Below are 15,603 nucleotides of genomic sequence, written 5' to 3'. Positions count from 1 at the left end.
GGAACTTGATGATTCTGGATGTTTGGAATGTCGCTAGTTCTGCCAGTTTTGCATTCTCTGTGTGAGTCCAGAGCTCAAGTTGAGATAGCATGTGAAGCAACTTGCTCTCATTGTAGGTGGCCATTGTTAAACATCTTTTGTTACACAGTTGGGAGTTGAATCTGAAGCTTCCACTTGGGATGCACCTTTAATGTGCAAGACTATTCAAGAAGTGGAGCACACGCTATCCATAAAACCATTGCCACAACTGCGTCTCAAGTCAACATCAGTGCCTCATTGGTAGTGTTTCCTGCAGTTACGGATATGCTGATGCAGCTGGTGGTCATTCATGTAGCCACCTGTGAGGCCCTACAAGATGTTCAAAAAGGCCTTTTAAAAGTAAATTAATTCTTGATGCTGCTAATATAAAAATGTGGAACACCAGACACACCTTACCAGGACTAACGTCACGGCAACTGACCTGGAAGAACTCAAGAATCAGAGGCTGTGCAATGCTCTCTCTCTCTTTCTCTCTCTCTCTCTCTCTCTCATTCTCTCTCTCTCTCATTCTCTCTCATTCTCATTGACCAACTGGGCAAACATATTGAGCTTTGTATATTATAAAACGCACGATATTGAAGATCATTTGAGTCCATGAAGCTGAAAGTTCTTTGAATGACTGAATATAAAGATTGCTTGGATTATAATAGCTTTTCTGGTTAAGCTCCTATGAGTTAAGTAGCGTGATTTTGTGCCAGGCTGGTCTACATCCAAGACAAGAGATCCACTTACGTTGGTTGAATACCTATTGTTGGTGATTGTTAGCGAGGCGGTACTGATTAAAGAGCACTTTTTTTTCTCTTCACTGGATGGCCCCTTTTACTGCTCACTGTCCAGAAGGCTCTGCATCCAGATGGAGCCCGGGCAGGACCAGGTTCAGGTGCTTTCTCTCACCTTTAATTTTTGTGCTATACATTGATATTTTTTTTGTGTGATCAACATAGAATAAACAGATGCCCTTGCAATGCACCTAAGGTGTTCCGGTCAAGCTTGTTAACTTTGTGTGAACCTGTTGAAAGTAACCTCAGTTATTAAAGGACAGAAGCCCTCACCCATCCCGAGGGGCCATGCTTCACCGTAAGGGCCCCTTCTTATACTGGTGCAAAGGATCACCAATATGGGCTTCTGCTCGGACCACGCTGGGAGCTCTTAAGGGTAGAGTCTGTGTGCCAAGTGGGCAGGGGTCCTCAGTGATCTGATGTGGGTGTAATGTAATGTTTAAAAAATAAAAAAAAAAGCTAAATATTTCGGTGTGGCAGTTTGGGGCGCTCCGAAGAGGTGGGCAGGGAGAGAGCAAAACACGTGATACTCAGCAGAGCTGGGTGAGTGGCAAGGAATCCATTGCATTCTCTGTACTAGAAACGTGCACAGGTCCACAGTGGGGCGGCATAGCAGCACATTGGACACCCAGACCCAAAGGTGGGCTGGTGGGGGCCGGCAAGTGACACAATGCTTTTCCAGTTTTTCCATTTTTTGCGGGGAAGACTGTAAATTCTGAAGTGAGAAGTAAAGAAACCTGTACAAACTACAGTCAGAATGCATAATCATTCGTTTTCAATTATATTCACTGTAGTTATTTATTTTCAACGTTCCTGAATATTTAGAAAGCAGACAACATTCATTATGTAAGGTCTCTGCCCCTCAAACACAGTTCTTCTCAGACCCTTTTTGCGCGTTCAGATTTCAAGGGTTTTATTCCCCTCAAAACCATCTCAACACGGAGCCCCATAGGTTAGGCGTCCAGCTCCCTCACACTTCTCAGACTATTTCCTTATTGCGCCCAAGAGCACACTCAGTCTTTCCAAGCCGTCATGGGGAGCACGAGAACGCCAGCAGGTGAATGAGTGACTCGGGTATGACCGCTTTCCCTGCAGTCTGAGTACGAATGTCCACTGCTTAGCCCATGTGCAGTTCATCAAGGTTGCTATTCCATCACACATTGAGAAAGCCAGTAGGTCTGGCTTACATTTTAAATTCTGGTGTAAAACAGTTTGAAAAGCTGATTGCAGTGAAAAACAGAACGAAAACATTGTTGTTGTAAATAGTTCATCTGCGAGTTAAATAATTTAATGTGTGATGATTGAGTCTATTTTGGAGATATAAAATAGTTCCTCGGACATTGCAGTTCAAGCACTCCATAAGAGGCGGACTGATTCACAAACAACCAAAGACAGAGCAGTACTCTGAGTGATTTGTTGAGAGCAACCTCAAAAAAACACTTGTTTGCTAATCGTTGTCTCCATCTTGCATGTTTGAGGTCAATAAAACATACCATTTTGTGGGGTCAGTGATTTGTGTTCTCCGCAGAGCACGGAGTTGCCCTTTCTTCATGAATACTGCATATTATTAAACAGACAGTGTAATTAATGTTAAAACCACCCTAGAACAACCCAGCCTTCCCTCTAAAAATGGGTATGAACAATGTAATAGAAATATTCCCAAATGTGAAGGTGCTCTCTGTCAAGTATTTTAACAACCTAAGTGCATATTTATACAGTTACGTATATTTCAGCATATTAAACAGATCGACATATACAGTGTACGCCACTCTCTTCATTTATTGTTTACTTGTTGGATTAAACTCCACGTGAAAAATTGAGCATTAACACGTCATAATCGATTAGGTTATTACCAACCAATCAGTAAAAACAAGCGAATCCGAGTAAACCAATCCATCAGGGATATTTCCTTTACCCAGTGAAATATATGTAGCTCAAATTAGAGGATGAGTTCCACTGGCAGGGATTCTGTACTCTAGTTTTGTGTGGCTGCTTATTTATTACAATCTTTTTATTTCCTGCACCTCTGTTTCCTATTTATTCTTTTCTCTTGTGAATGAATGTTTTATACACCATCTGCCTCTTCAAAGCAAACTGTGTTTTTGGTTTGTTGTGTCTAAGAAACCTTTCTCCATCTGTTCGACAATTAAGACATCGTGGACCTTGTAGCATCTTAAATCCATCTACTCACGGAAAGAATAATGCACAAACGGCAGTTTGTTTTAAGGGGTGTCACATTTCATGCATTTCACGTTTTAGGAGTTGAAAGCCGGAGCCAGCTTGTTACATGTCAGTTACCAGACAGCTAAAAGCGAACGGCTTTATGTGGGCGTCCATTTTTGGCTTTAGTCCCCAAAAATCATGTATGATAGACATGCATACAAAGAGGGGCTTCTGGTCAGCGGGCTTCAGCCATTGGTCTCTTTAATAGCTTTTCATATGTTCCTTCTCCCCACCGCAGCGTGGAGCCATAGGTCTGCCTATTTTACCGATTGGTTCTCTTCACTTTGAAAACTGCGGTAAAGGCTACGATCATTCTTCACTTCCGCCTCGAATAGCTCCTTTCTCTTCAGTGACAAAGCTTTTCGAAAGTGTATGTTTTTTCATTTTACTTTTTCACAGGAAGTTTAAATGCCAGCAATTAATTTAGTCTGCACTTTGGGTGTCTTGTGAAATGGTGTTTTCTTTTTGGTTTACTTTTAAACTTGCAATTATACAGGCACATTGCAACACTGTAGCTGCCTGCGATTTGATTAGGCGGTGGTGTATTCCTCTCTCTTTAACAGATCCTAATAAATCGCATGGGACAATTGAGACTTTTTAATTAAAAACATCAAAAGTAAAAAAAAACAAAAAACACCGTGAAAGTTTTTTTTTTTTTTTTTAATTGAAAATGTGTAAATTTGCATGCAAGGTTATAATGACGACGTTTACAAGGCAGCCCATTTTCTTTCTGTTTTTAATTCCTTTTTTATTATGTGACATATGTGTGTGACAAAAAATGTGTTAAAAAAAAAATTGCATCAGCTTGCCAAGGCTAGACCTCATGACTTTACCAATGCGTGGTTCTTGGCTGCGCAATTTGCAGACACCGGAAACGAAACATGAACTCTGACCCTGAAGAGCCATTGGCTTGAGGATCTGTTTGCCCAAGATGGACCTTGGCGAATCGCTTAGACCCTCCATTTACTAGTTGTACCCTTGTTCCTCTACCATGTAGTTACTGAATCTATAAATGCTGGCAGAGATCTTTATACTTCATTGGGAGATTCAGATGACATGTTTTTAACGTTAAGACTGTTTATCATCCCTCTTTATAACCAGTAGATGTTATGGCTCTAGATCTGGCCGTGTGGCCTTCACTCAGTCAAGTTATGAACTACATGAATTACAAGAATCTAGGTTTTTACCAAGTAGCTAAAGTAGAGCTCATGCCTTAATCATGTCGATTCAATACTGTATCATATTTTCATGTGACCCGTGTGAGTGGTGTCAAAGGGTGGCATTCCTAAAACCATCAGAGTGACTGAAGTCAGGTCCTTGCACCAGGGAACACATGAGGCTGTCCGCCTGCCTAGAGGGCGGGAATGAATTATACAGTCCTTCTTTATATGCATACAACCACATGTCCGAATAGGGAATGTACTACACTCCATCCCTAATAAATACAGGAATACTGCCTTTCGATGACAGTCACACATATACTTTTAAGCTTTGAAAAAGCCCTAAGCATCAATACTTGTTGGCTAGTCTTGTGATGAATAATGTTTAAGCAGAAATGTAATGGATTTCTCTGGATTGAACTAGTTTGTGTGCACAGCAACAGAAATGTTCATGTATGCTTGAATTTCAAACTGTTGGCCCTGTTCTTATCCACGTATTTGCACTGCAAATTGGTCTTCCCATCCAATCTACTAAGCCTTTCCTCTTGCATATATTGGCATCTCAAAGTCCCATTTCTAGGCACCTGTTCGTTTTTCAAGCCTTCCATACTGCTGTCTCTGTCCTTTTGCTTATGTTCAGTCTACAAAAGGAGTGCATATATTGATCTTTCTATAACACAAACCTAGGACCGTAGATCAAAAGAAATAGAGCACTGTACTTGGCAATATGGACGCTAAAATGTGATATGTGCGAAAGCAAATTCAGAAAGTGGGGTGTGTATTCCTATCACCTTACCTTCATATATGTTTTCCCGTCATCCATTCCTTGCCAAAATATTTCCATCTTCTAGTCCTGGTCCTACATAAATACTGCAACTTCCAGTCATGTGCAGGCGCACCCAAGTGCACCTTTCATGCATCTTCCTCATGAACATTCATTTGTAAGGCTTTCCACCCAACTTGTGGACTGACTAAAGTTATGTGCCTTGTGCACATAACCTTCACAGATTTATAATTGAGCACCTACGACCATCGCCCAGTCTTGTTCTTCTTATAATGGTTTGTCTGATGTATTTGCGTTTCTTTTGTATTTGCAGATTCCATGTTGTGGCCTCCAAGGGTAACCTGGACTGCCTGAACACCATCTTGTTGCATGGAGTGGACATCACCAGTCACGATGCTGTTGGTACGCCTCAAGTAATGGGAGGGGGAGAACTTTTCTTGCTTTTCTTTTGACATGGCTATAACCTAAAAGATTGCATAGATGATGAATGTTGTATCTTTAACGTGATATGCCAGACTGCCACTAGAATTTTTATAGTGTAGGTACTGTTTCTAAGAACAGTTCTTCACCACCGATAGCTATAAAGTATCTTGTTAAAGAGTGGATTGCAGTATTAATGCATATACATAGACAGGGCAACCGGGAATTACAGCATAGTGCCAGAGTGATCAGCAACCCCATCAAAGACAGTATGATGCCTTAATATATCCCATTCTATTAATTGTGCAAACTTGTATATTAGGCAGCCTGTTCAACTGTACACAGTATGACATCTTGTAAAGCAGGACTATTCTGCCCACCAGAGTTGCGTGATGCTTTGGGTAGCAGTCCTGACACAAGAAAAAACAGTCTAAAGCCCTGTGTAAATCCCACTCTGTCTAGCTAAGAGTGTAATGCATTGTATGTGAGCCACCTACTCCAGTCACAAGAGTGAGAGTAGGCCTGTCCATCAAGTTACAACGTTGTCACATCCGTGCTGTGTTTCTGTTACACCAAGGCTCTTTCCCAGTCCCAGTTGTGGGTACCGTGCCACCTAATGGGAGTACTGGAAACTGCTTTGATTGCTTCTAAGTGGATGGGTTTTCTTGCCAATAAAAAAAATGGGTGTCTCCTATGAGTTATACCCAATGCCCTATGTGTATACACATTCTCGTAATTTTATTTTTTCCCTACAAAATGTAAGTATTGCAAGCTGCGCTGTTAAGCTCAGTGGATTTCTTATACAGGACCTTGCTCAGACACCCCTTTGGTCTTTTCAACTTTTTAAATTAGTTTTGCTGTCCTTCATAGGAAAAAGCAGAATGTGGTCTAGCCTTGACACTCAGTATAATATTCTGTCTTTGGTTGTCAATGAGCTTACCGACACTCTCTAGGGTGCCACACATGAAATTGTACTTCACACATTCATGGGGATTGACTAAGGCTTTTCCTCCTCCTGACTTGCGTCACTTCACAGATGAAGATACTGTTTCATCCAGATGATTCCAGATGCTTACGAGGTTACAGTCATCTTGCTTAGGGGTGGTATCCCATGCAAGTGACACTTACACCCTTCAGTTATGTTTAATAGACTACTGCTTGATGACAAGCCTACACCCCTCTCTGTCCTGACACCCATGCTTCTGAGACAGTGAATACATGCTCTCAACTATCCTGGGGGAGTTGCCCATTCTAACTGCTCCAGTCTCTGCTTGTGATAATCACAGACTCCATACAGTTGGTGCTGATCACGTTGTTGGGATGTGCATGCCAGTGCTTTGTGCGACAGACCAGTTTCATCCCGTCAACTGGAGGCAGTATTTCTGGGACAAGAAGCCTTCTTTCCTGTGGTGAAATCCACGGTTGTATTAGGTGAAATGGATAATACCGCAGCCCTCTTCTGTCTGAGGAAAGGAAAGAGCACCCACTTCCCTAGCTGACCTTCCCTGGGAATGAGTCTTACAACACCTCATGTTGATGCTAGTCCCCTACATAGCTGCTGGGGATCAACAGTTCTGAAGCAGATAGTCTGAGCAAGAGCCTTCACTCGCCATGTGAATGTGGAATTGTCTAGGAAGTACTCTTAAGCACCATAGCGACTAATGCCTTAAGTGACTTGTACGCCTTTTACATGGGCAGCGGGCCGTTCACCCCAGTTAATGGCCTTGTAATGGAGTTGATGAGTTGTTGTTCTGTGCCTGTCCATCTCCTCTTATTGCCAAAGTTCTGCAGAACATCAGAGAGCTAAGGAGGCTCAGTCATTCTAATGACCTTGCCATGGCAGAGGTTAGTCTTGATCCCCGACATTGCCTGTCTGCTTCAAAAGGAACTCATCTGCTTCCTTGGACCTCCTGTACATGGTGTAAGGGAAAATGCTGCATCCCTGCCTACCATCGCTCAGGCAGAGCAACTGGTTTCTCAGGATCTAAACTGCGCACCTTTCACTTCTCAGAGAATTTAGAGATACAGGCAACTGCGAGGAAGACCTCCATCAGGACTGTGTATAGATGAAATTCTACCATTGGGCAGTAGCGAAGAGCATCAACCCACTCATCTGCGTAGTGGGTGGTGAAATTTGTTTTTTTTTATATCCAGTTTTATTGATTTTCAACATTGTAAACATAAACAACTGAGCCAATACAGAACATACATTGCGGATTTGATGTGGAAAAGGACATTCAGGACAATGCATCATCAGAAAAGGAGCCATTCCAGCAAGGGCGATGTAATGGATACAAAAAATATTAGAGTCCAGGAATCAATTGGATGGACCCAAACGTTTCCCCCATATATGTGCATGTTTGGATTGACAGCCCCTGGCCTCATACACAGATTTCTTGGGTAGTGCACCAGTTTACTCCCTTCCGCCAGTGGGACACAGTGGGTGGGGGGGGAAGCTGGGTTTTTCTTTAGCCACCACAGTAGCTGTGCCCAGGAATATTCAGTCTGCCCTTGCCCCCCAAACCTTCCAGGATGCCCAGCAGCAGTAACAGGAGGAAGAGCGGCACCTTCCATCCTAGCACGTCATAGTTCCCTGACTATGGCTGTCCAGTATCTCTGGATTACTGGGCATAGCCATACCATGTGCTAGAAGTTTGCTGGGGTGTCAGAATATCGGAGGGCGGCAGGTGTGGGGAGAAGGCCTGCTCTTTGCAGTCTGGATGGGGCAAGATAGGCGCAATAAAGATAGTACGTTTGGATCAGTACCAGGCGGGAGGAGATCATTATGACGCGGAGCGCCATCATGGCGTCCCTCCAGTCATTGACGTCAACGGTGCCCAGCCAGTCCTCCCAGCATTTTTAAAGATGGTTCAGTGTACTGGCAGTGTTGATGACAGGGGTACGATAGATCGGTGACATCCCTCTTTTGCCCAGGCACCCATGAGAAGTATAACCTCTAGGGGGCTGAACTCAGGGAGGAAGGTGTAGCACGGTATGTGGACACTTAAAGTGTGGTGCAACTGTAGCTGTCTTGCAGCTCTTGGAAGGAGTGTAGGTGGTTCCCAGACCACACGTCCCCAAGCAGTGAGATACCAATAGGTTCATAGTGCCGAAAATCTGTCAGGGCAGCGACATCCCCTAGCCATGTGCCACACAAAAGCGGTATTTGAAGTGTGAGTTTTTGTATCCCACTGAGTCTGTTGGAGTGCACTTCTCTAAGCGTGAAAGACCACACGTCACCATAGGGATAGTTGTGGGGACCGTGGAACCATAATCCTAGGAAATCCCATGGATGCCAGTTCTGTCCTGTATGCAGGGTCCGACTGCCCTGTTAAAACATTCATTAATCACCAGGAGGTCAGAGGCTAGTTAGTATAGATAGAGATAGGACATTCCTAAGCCACCATCGTATGGTGCTTGTTGACAGTGGGTAAGGGCTAGGTGGGCTCTAGAGTTGTACCAGAGAAACAATGCCGCTATCCAACCACATCTTGGAACCACTGATGAGATTGAAGCAAAGGCAGGGTTTGAAAAATGTAGACAAATCTCAGAAGCACCATCATCTTGTAGAGGGAGATTCTGCCCATTACATTAAGCGGCAGAGTCTCCCACCTTGGGAGGTCTTCCTGGGCCTTCCGCACCAGGGGTACAAGGTTGAGCGACCAGGTGAGTTGAGGGTGGAGTGCCACCCACATCCCCAGGTATTGGAAGCTGAGGTGGCATAGAGGGATATTAGTTTACCAGGATATGTAGTCTTGTGTGGAGGCCAGCGGCACTAGGACTGATTTATCTGGATTAACAAGGAGGGCGGATGCTGAAAAGCTAAAGGAGCCTAAGACAATGTGGACCGCTCACCACGTGGTCTGTTAGGAAGAGGAGGACATTATTCACATAAAGCACAATCTGGTCTTCGTGTCCATTATCCCATTGCCATCCTCACATCTGAGCATTGCAGCAAATGAGACATGCTAGCAGCTGAGTCACCAGAGCAAAGAGGAGGGCAGGCAGGGGACAGCCCTGTCAGGTTCCCCATGCAGTAGGGAAAATATCAGAGAACACCTTGCTGATCTGGACCGTGCTGTAGGGTTGAAGTAGAGTACTCTAACAAATCTGCAAAAACAGAGGCCAAACCCGGCCGTTTCTAGCATCCGTCCCAGCTAATCCCAGCCCACTGTGTCAAAAACCTTCTCAAAGTTGATGAGAAGCGGTGCTAGGTAAGGTAGAAGCAAATGACGGTGAGTTAGAGCCACATGGAGATAGCGAAGGCAGTCCCTTGTACTCCTGGCAGGCATAAAGCTGCATTGGTCAGGGTGTATGAGGGTGCAAATGATATGTTTGAGTCGAGTAGCTAGGATTGTGGCATAGATCTTGACTTCTTCTTTTATAAGGGAGATCAGGTGATAGTCGGCACAGGAGTTTGATGGGAGCTGTTTTTTTGGAATAACCACAATGATGGCAGTTTTTATCTCTGTAGGGAAGAATCCTGCCTCAATCACTTCCTCATAGAGTGTGAGGAGCCAGGGCGTTAGGCTGTCTCTGAACTTGATATAATATTCAGTGGGATGCCCGTCGGTGCAAGGGGTCTTACCAGAGGCAAAACCCAAAATTGTCACCCCAATTTCTTCAGCTGGTAAGGGTTTTTCTAAGAGTTGTGTCTATATGTGGGATAGGTTGGGGAGGGGGATCTCCTGTAGTAGTTGTGGGTTGCCACATTCAGCCGACTACAGTAGTCTGCGAAGGCTTGGTCGATATCACAAAGGGCATGGTAGGCTTAACCCTGTGTGTCTAAAATCTCTGGTATTATCCTATTTGCTAGGGGGCAGAAAGCAAGCCAGTAGAGTAGCTTGCAATTTTTGTTTCTCCAGCTATATACCCTGGCCGTAGAGGCATAGTTGTTATGGGGTCTCAAGGGATAGGAGTCGGATTTCCTCTCTTATTATGTCTAGATGTTAGGTGGTTTCATCCTGGTGGGTGGTGGCTATGTCTTAACTCCAAAAAGAGGGCACATGCTTTCAGTTGAGTGATGTGTTGGGCCCGGACCCTTTCCATTGCTCTTATTTGGCTCTTATTTGGCTCTTATTTGGCTCTTATTTGGCTCTTATTTGGCTCTTGGCGTTGCCATGAATGACAGCTTTGCCGTCTCTCCACAGCTTACCAATTGAGCGGGTTTAGATTTTAGACACTTCACAACAGTACGCGTGCTGGCATTAAGACAAGGTCTATACGGGAATGCGTGTGGTCTGCTACAGAGGTATGGGTGTACTGGCATTGGCGAGGGTTCCACACCTTCCCTATGTCACAGAGACCAAGGGCAGAGGTCCAGCCTAGAGGACGGTGAGCTCCGGCCCGACAAGAAACAAAGGGGGGGGATACCAGTGGTGTCCATGTCTGGAGATAGAACCGCATTAAAGTCACCTCCCACCACTGTCAGTCATACAGGGAGAGCCAGGAGTATCTTAGAGAGGTCATCAAGAGATTTATGTTATGTCCATTGACGGTCCCGGTAATTGCAAGGAAGCAGCCCTGGGGATCCTGGGGTTCCCAGACAACAGTCATGAGAAAGGAACGTTGGACCAGAATAGCCATCCCCCAAGAGGCCTGTGCATATCCTGAATGGAAGACCCTATTATAGCCCTGGCACCCAGAAATGGAAAGTTGTTCCCCAGCACGTGTGTCTTCTGCAGCATCAGAACGGCTGGAAGGAATTGGTGCGCGTATCTCAGGACAGCAGATAATTTCACTCAGTCGAGTAGACAGTTAATGGTCCAGGCCATGTATTACCCCCATGTCCCCAAATATTTGTTCTGGATGAGTAGACTAGATCGGTAATTCCTGGCTCTGTAGGGAAGGGGTGGGGGTGTTCATTCCTGGCTGTCTTACTGGCCTTACTGTTAGGGCTGGATAAGTGTATGACTAAATGCACTGTGGAACAGTGGAACATGAAAAAACCAAACAAGAACCAAAAAAAAAACGTTTTCCCAAACTTAGAGGGTTGCCATCCCATTCCCACAACAACCCCCACATCCCATACTTCTACCCATGAAGTGTCTGTTGCCCCTAACTAATAACACAAGGACAGTGCAACTTTGAATCAGAACAGAAGTGATGGACCCCGCCATCTTATAGGGTCAGATGCAGTTTTCAGGAACTGAAGTACTTCAGAGAACAATATCAAACAGCAGCTGGCCTACGTCAAAAGCCGGTCAGCCCCGGAGCCAGATCGCAGGGTTTTGCGATAGGTCAGTGTCAGCTGAGTGTGCGTCAAAAGGCAGTGGGTCGTCGTCTAGACAACCACCCAGAGTTGGCTATGGACCACTCAAAGGAACAGGTACGGCGGAGGGGGCAGCAGAAGATTGCGATTCACCCCTGTGAGGTGATGGAGAGGATGAAGGTGTTCGTTTGGCTCCATGTCCTCTATGGAAGCGCGTGCGGGTTCTATTCAACTTAGCTGCTGCCTCTACCTGCATTGATTCCGGGAAGTTGGTTGTCGGAGGTGGAGTGCCATCCTGACAGTGAAGCAGTTGTTCCTCTGTAAGCCATGTCCAAGGTGCTTCTGGGGTTTTGAAGAAGTGTGTTTTGTTTGCAAAAATGACACAAAGTCTGGCTGGAAATAGAAACCTGTACGGGAGGTTTAAGGACTTCAAGCTTCTGTTAAACTGCTTTGTAAGAAAGACATTGTTGTTGCACCTCCCAGGTGTAATCCGGGAAGATGAGCACCCTTGTGCGTCTGCACTCAAGATCAGGGCGAGAGCAACCTTCTCGCAGGATGGCATCTCTATCCTTAAAGTTGAGGATGCGGGTGATCAAGTCGATGTGGTGCTCCTGGAGGTGATTTGGGTGCCAAGGCCCTGTGTGCCCTCAATCACAAACCAGGTAGACAGTTGGTCTGCTGACATCCAGGACTTAATCCAGATCTTAAAAAATTCTGCCACTTGTGCGGGTTCGGCACTCTCCAGTACACCTACAAAGCGCAAGGTATTGCATCAAGAGCGGTTTTCTGAGTCCTCCGCTTGGCGGTGGAGCTCAGATGTGTGTGTGTGTGTGTGTCAGTAGACGTGAGACTTCAGGGTGGTGAGTTCATTTTCCACTGTGGACATGCAACCTTCAGCCTCTGTTATTCTAACTGTGGAGTTGCGGAGATCCTGACACTAGAGTGCCATGTCCACTGGCACCTCTCCAATTTTGGTTTCCACAGATGTTTGGTAGGTGTGGATTCCATAGAACATTTGAGAGGCTGCTGGTTGATTGGACTTGTGTTTACCCATTTTGAAAATGTCTACTTGCTGCTGCTGACTCTAAAGGTGTCCCAGCCCGCTTACCGTGAGAGCATGGCTTCATGAGCAGCTGGGTGTCAGAGGTGTAGTGACTGTCATCCAGGACAGTTGCGGTCTTAGATTCACTGTATGATCCTGGTATGTCACTGGACCAGCAAGGAGGATGACTACGCAGTAAGTTGTTGGCCACTGGTTCTTTTCATCGCTGTCATGAAGCCAGAGCAGTGCAGACTGTGTAGGGACAGACAGGGCAAGAGGCAGCCCCAGATCGCGTCCGACCTCTGAGTTTGGGTGTAGCACTACCAGAAAGGTGAGCAAGAATAGTTACGACAGTTCATTCAGGTGTAGTATCGTGGTGAGTAGGGAAGAACTGGGGGCTCGTCTGTGGGAGTTGGCCACCAGAGCATAGGTCTTCTGTTCGTTGAGGGAACTCAAAAGGGGCGAGCCATAGAAGGGAAGTACTGTTCAAATATTTTTAAATGACAAAGGCTTCCTCCAGGTCCACCATGTGATTTGATGTAGAGCTTGCGCTCACCCCCTACTCAGGGCTGCCCAGCATCTTCCCAGGCCCCACTCCCAGTGTTTCAGGCTAGGGCTGCTCCACCTCATCTGGCATAGCTGGTGTTTACCCACGCGAAAGGGTGGGAGCCAGTGAGAGTGTACAAGGTCATGTAGGCCTCATGGACATGTAGGCTGCATGGAGTAGCATGGTTGCTGGAGGCCAGCACGATTACCGACCTTGCAGGCGGTGGCCCGTCCCAGTGAAGATGTGCACCGCTTCAGGGTAGGAGCTGGCCTGCAGGCACATAAAAGAGTAGGCTAAGGGCCCGCCCAGTCAGGAGACAGAGCAGTGTAGAGCTCTCCCCCCGTTGCCCCGGGGTCTCCAGGGAGAGAGTGGTTCCCACACCCCACTCATGACCGCTGAGCGGCTCTGTTTCTGTCCAGCCGCGGTTGTGTTGTGGAAGCGCAGGAGAGAAGAGACCCGTGGGGCCGTGCGGAGCAGGTGGACAGCAAGAGCAAGGAGGCTATTTGGTGCAGTGGGGTGATCAGAGTCCAGCAGGACACTCGTCTGATGATGCCAAGAGGCTCCTGTGTCTGCAGACTGATGGCCTGCCCCAGGGGAGAACGGGGTCGCTGCTTCAGGCAGGGGGCATGGCAGCAGACACGAGGAGAAGTCTGACGAGTGTCCGGTGCAGCCTCAACCGGATGGCCACGAGGCTGGTGCCAGGGGTTACCGGAGTCTCCAGGTAAGGTGTGTATGTGCAAGCAGGCTGAACACTGCCTCAAAATCGTGGGTGAGTTGTGATCCTGCAGAAATGTCTGTGTCCGCCCCCCCCCCCCCCCTGACCTGCCCCCCCCCCCCCCCAACCTGCCCCCCCCCCCCCCCAACTCCATAATGGTACTCACCAGGAATCAGGACGACGGGTGAGTATGTCCCCTGTCAACCGCCATGTTGCTGGGAGGCAATCTCTGCTTTGTTGGTCCCTCTGCAGGAACCCAGGGTTCTGACTTGATCCTCAGTGCAGCAGACACCTCCTAGGGTTTTGTTGCGTTGCTGCAGAAGGTGCAGGGGACCCTGAAAACACGTGGATGGCAGCGGATGTATGAGTTGTCTATAGCATTCTTGGAGTGCGATCACCATCTTGACACTCCAAGCCACGCCCCCCCACTTGATGGTGTATTAATAGGTGCGCATAACCTAGCAAGATAGGGCTATAGACGGTCATCTGCTTAACATATCTTGCAGCCACTGTAGTCTACAACAGCAGACCTCAGGAGTTGTCCTCCCATTAAGGTTTATGGGATTCCCTTGGTATCGTGATTTAAGCATGGTCCTTGCCAGGTTGATGCAGTTTGATATATTGGTGTTGTGAAACCTAGAATTTCTTATGTGCAAGACATCTTTCTCACTGTCCATAATACTGGCTGAATGCATCAGGGACACCAGACCCTTTAAGCTTCAAAATGTTTCTCTGTTTTCCATAAGCACAAGAGGGTTTTAAGGCCTTGTTTTATTTTTGTTCAAAAGATGCTTTCAAGTTGCATTCACTCTTGATGTTTGCCTTACTTTTGTTTTTCATATTGACAGAACCAGTGATCAGCATTTTATGAACAAATATGTGTGAATTTAGAGGCAGTGATGTTAGCCCAGCAGCTGTTTAGGCCACCATTTCCAGAATGATTGTCTTGTATCACCCATTACTATTCACATTTCACTGAGCTCATCCTCCATTTGTGGTTCAGAACTAAGGCAACGTCCGTGGCATTCTGTAGGAAGTGCTTATCAGAAATATAGGCTGGAAGACAACATGGGTTATTACACTAATAATGTATTGATTCTGTGCTTGTGAGGCTTCATTCCAGAATGAGGCTAATTATTGGCAAGGAAGTTCTTTCAGATTATTGCCCCAATCTGCTATCTCCATTTCCCATTTTTATTTACTTTGGATTATGCCCCCAAGTTGGTAATGGGAAATATCCATCATTATGGTGCCTCAGTTTCTCAATCTCTTGGGTTTTTTCCTTTATAAATGCCTTTCTGTCAATCTCCCCATCCATCAGACACAAACTCAAGATTCCGCCCTTATTTCCAAAAGGGGGATTGGTGAGAATACAAATGTGCACCATGGAAGAGGACATGCTCATTTGTTACATAAACACGCACATGCTACCAGGATACAGTGCCCTGAAATGACGGGTACAGAAGCAGCTTCTGGTCCCAGTAGTCACAAGCTGATCATTGATTTTAGTTCGTGGCGGTTCACCATTAAGGCACTTTAAATATAACGTTATATTTTTATTACATCATCTACTACCTTAGCCATGTCAATGTGTCATGTGCAGCTTTGCTAAGAAAGATAAAGGTAAGGTTCATGCTGATATGAATTTGACATTTCGATCAGGAGTTTGATTTCTGGCAGGTC

At 46.0% G+C, this 15,603-nt stretch overlaps 1 protein-coding gene across 4 annotated transcripts in view; it reads left to right on the top strand.

Moving 5' to 3' along the window:
• UACA (uveal autoantigen with coiled-coil domains and ankyrin repeats) overlaps nucleotides 1–15,603 on the top strand; it is a 287,356-nt gene that overhangs the window by 194,534 nt on the left and 77,219 nt on the right. For all 4 annotated transcript variants that reach the window (XM_069222950.1, XM_069222948.1, XM_069222946.1 and 1 more), the window contains exon 3: nucleotides 5,299–5,387. In XM_069222950.1, the coding sequence (XP_069079051.1) occupies nucleotides 5,299–5,387 (89 nt within the window). The remainder of the gene's footprint in view (nucleotides 1–5,298; nucleotides 5,388–15,603) is intronic.

Source organism: Pleurodeles waltl, chromosome 3_1 (assembly GCF_031143425.1).
Source record: "Pleurodeles waltl isolate 20211129_DDA chromosome 3_1, aPleWal1.hap1.20221129, whole genome shotgun sequence".
Taxonomy (NCBI): Eukaryota; Metazoa; Chordata; class Amphibia; order Caudata; family Salamandridae; genus Pleurodeles; species Pleurodeles waltl.
Note: the sequence above shows the minus strand (reverse complement) of the source record. Positions and strands in the feature narration are given on the sequence as shown.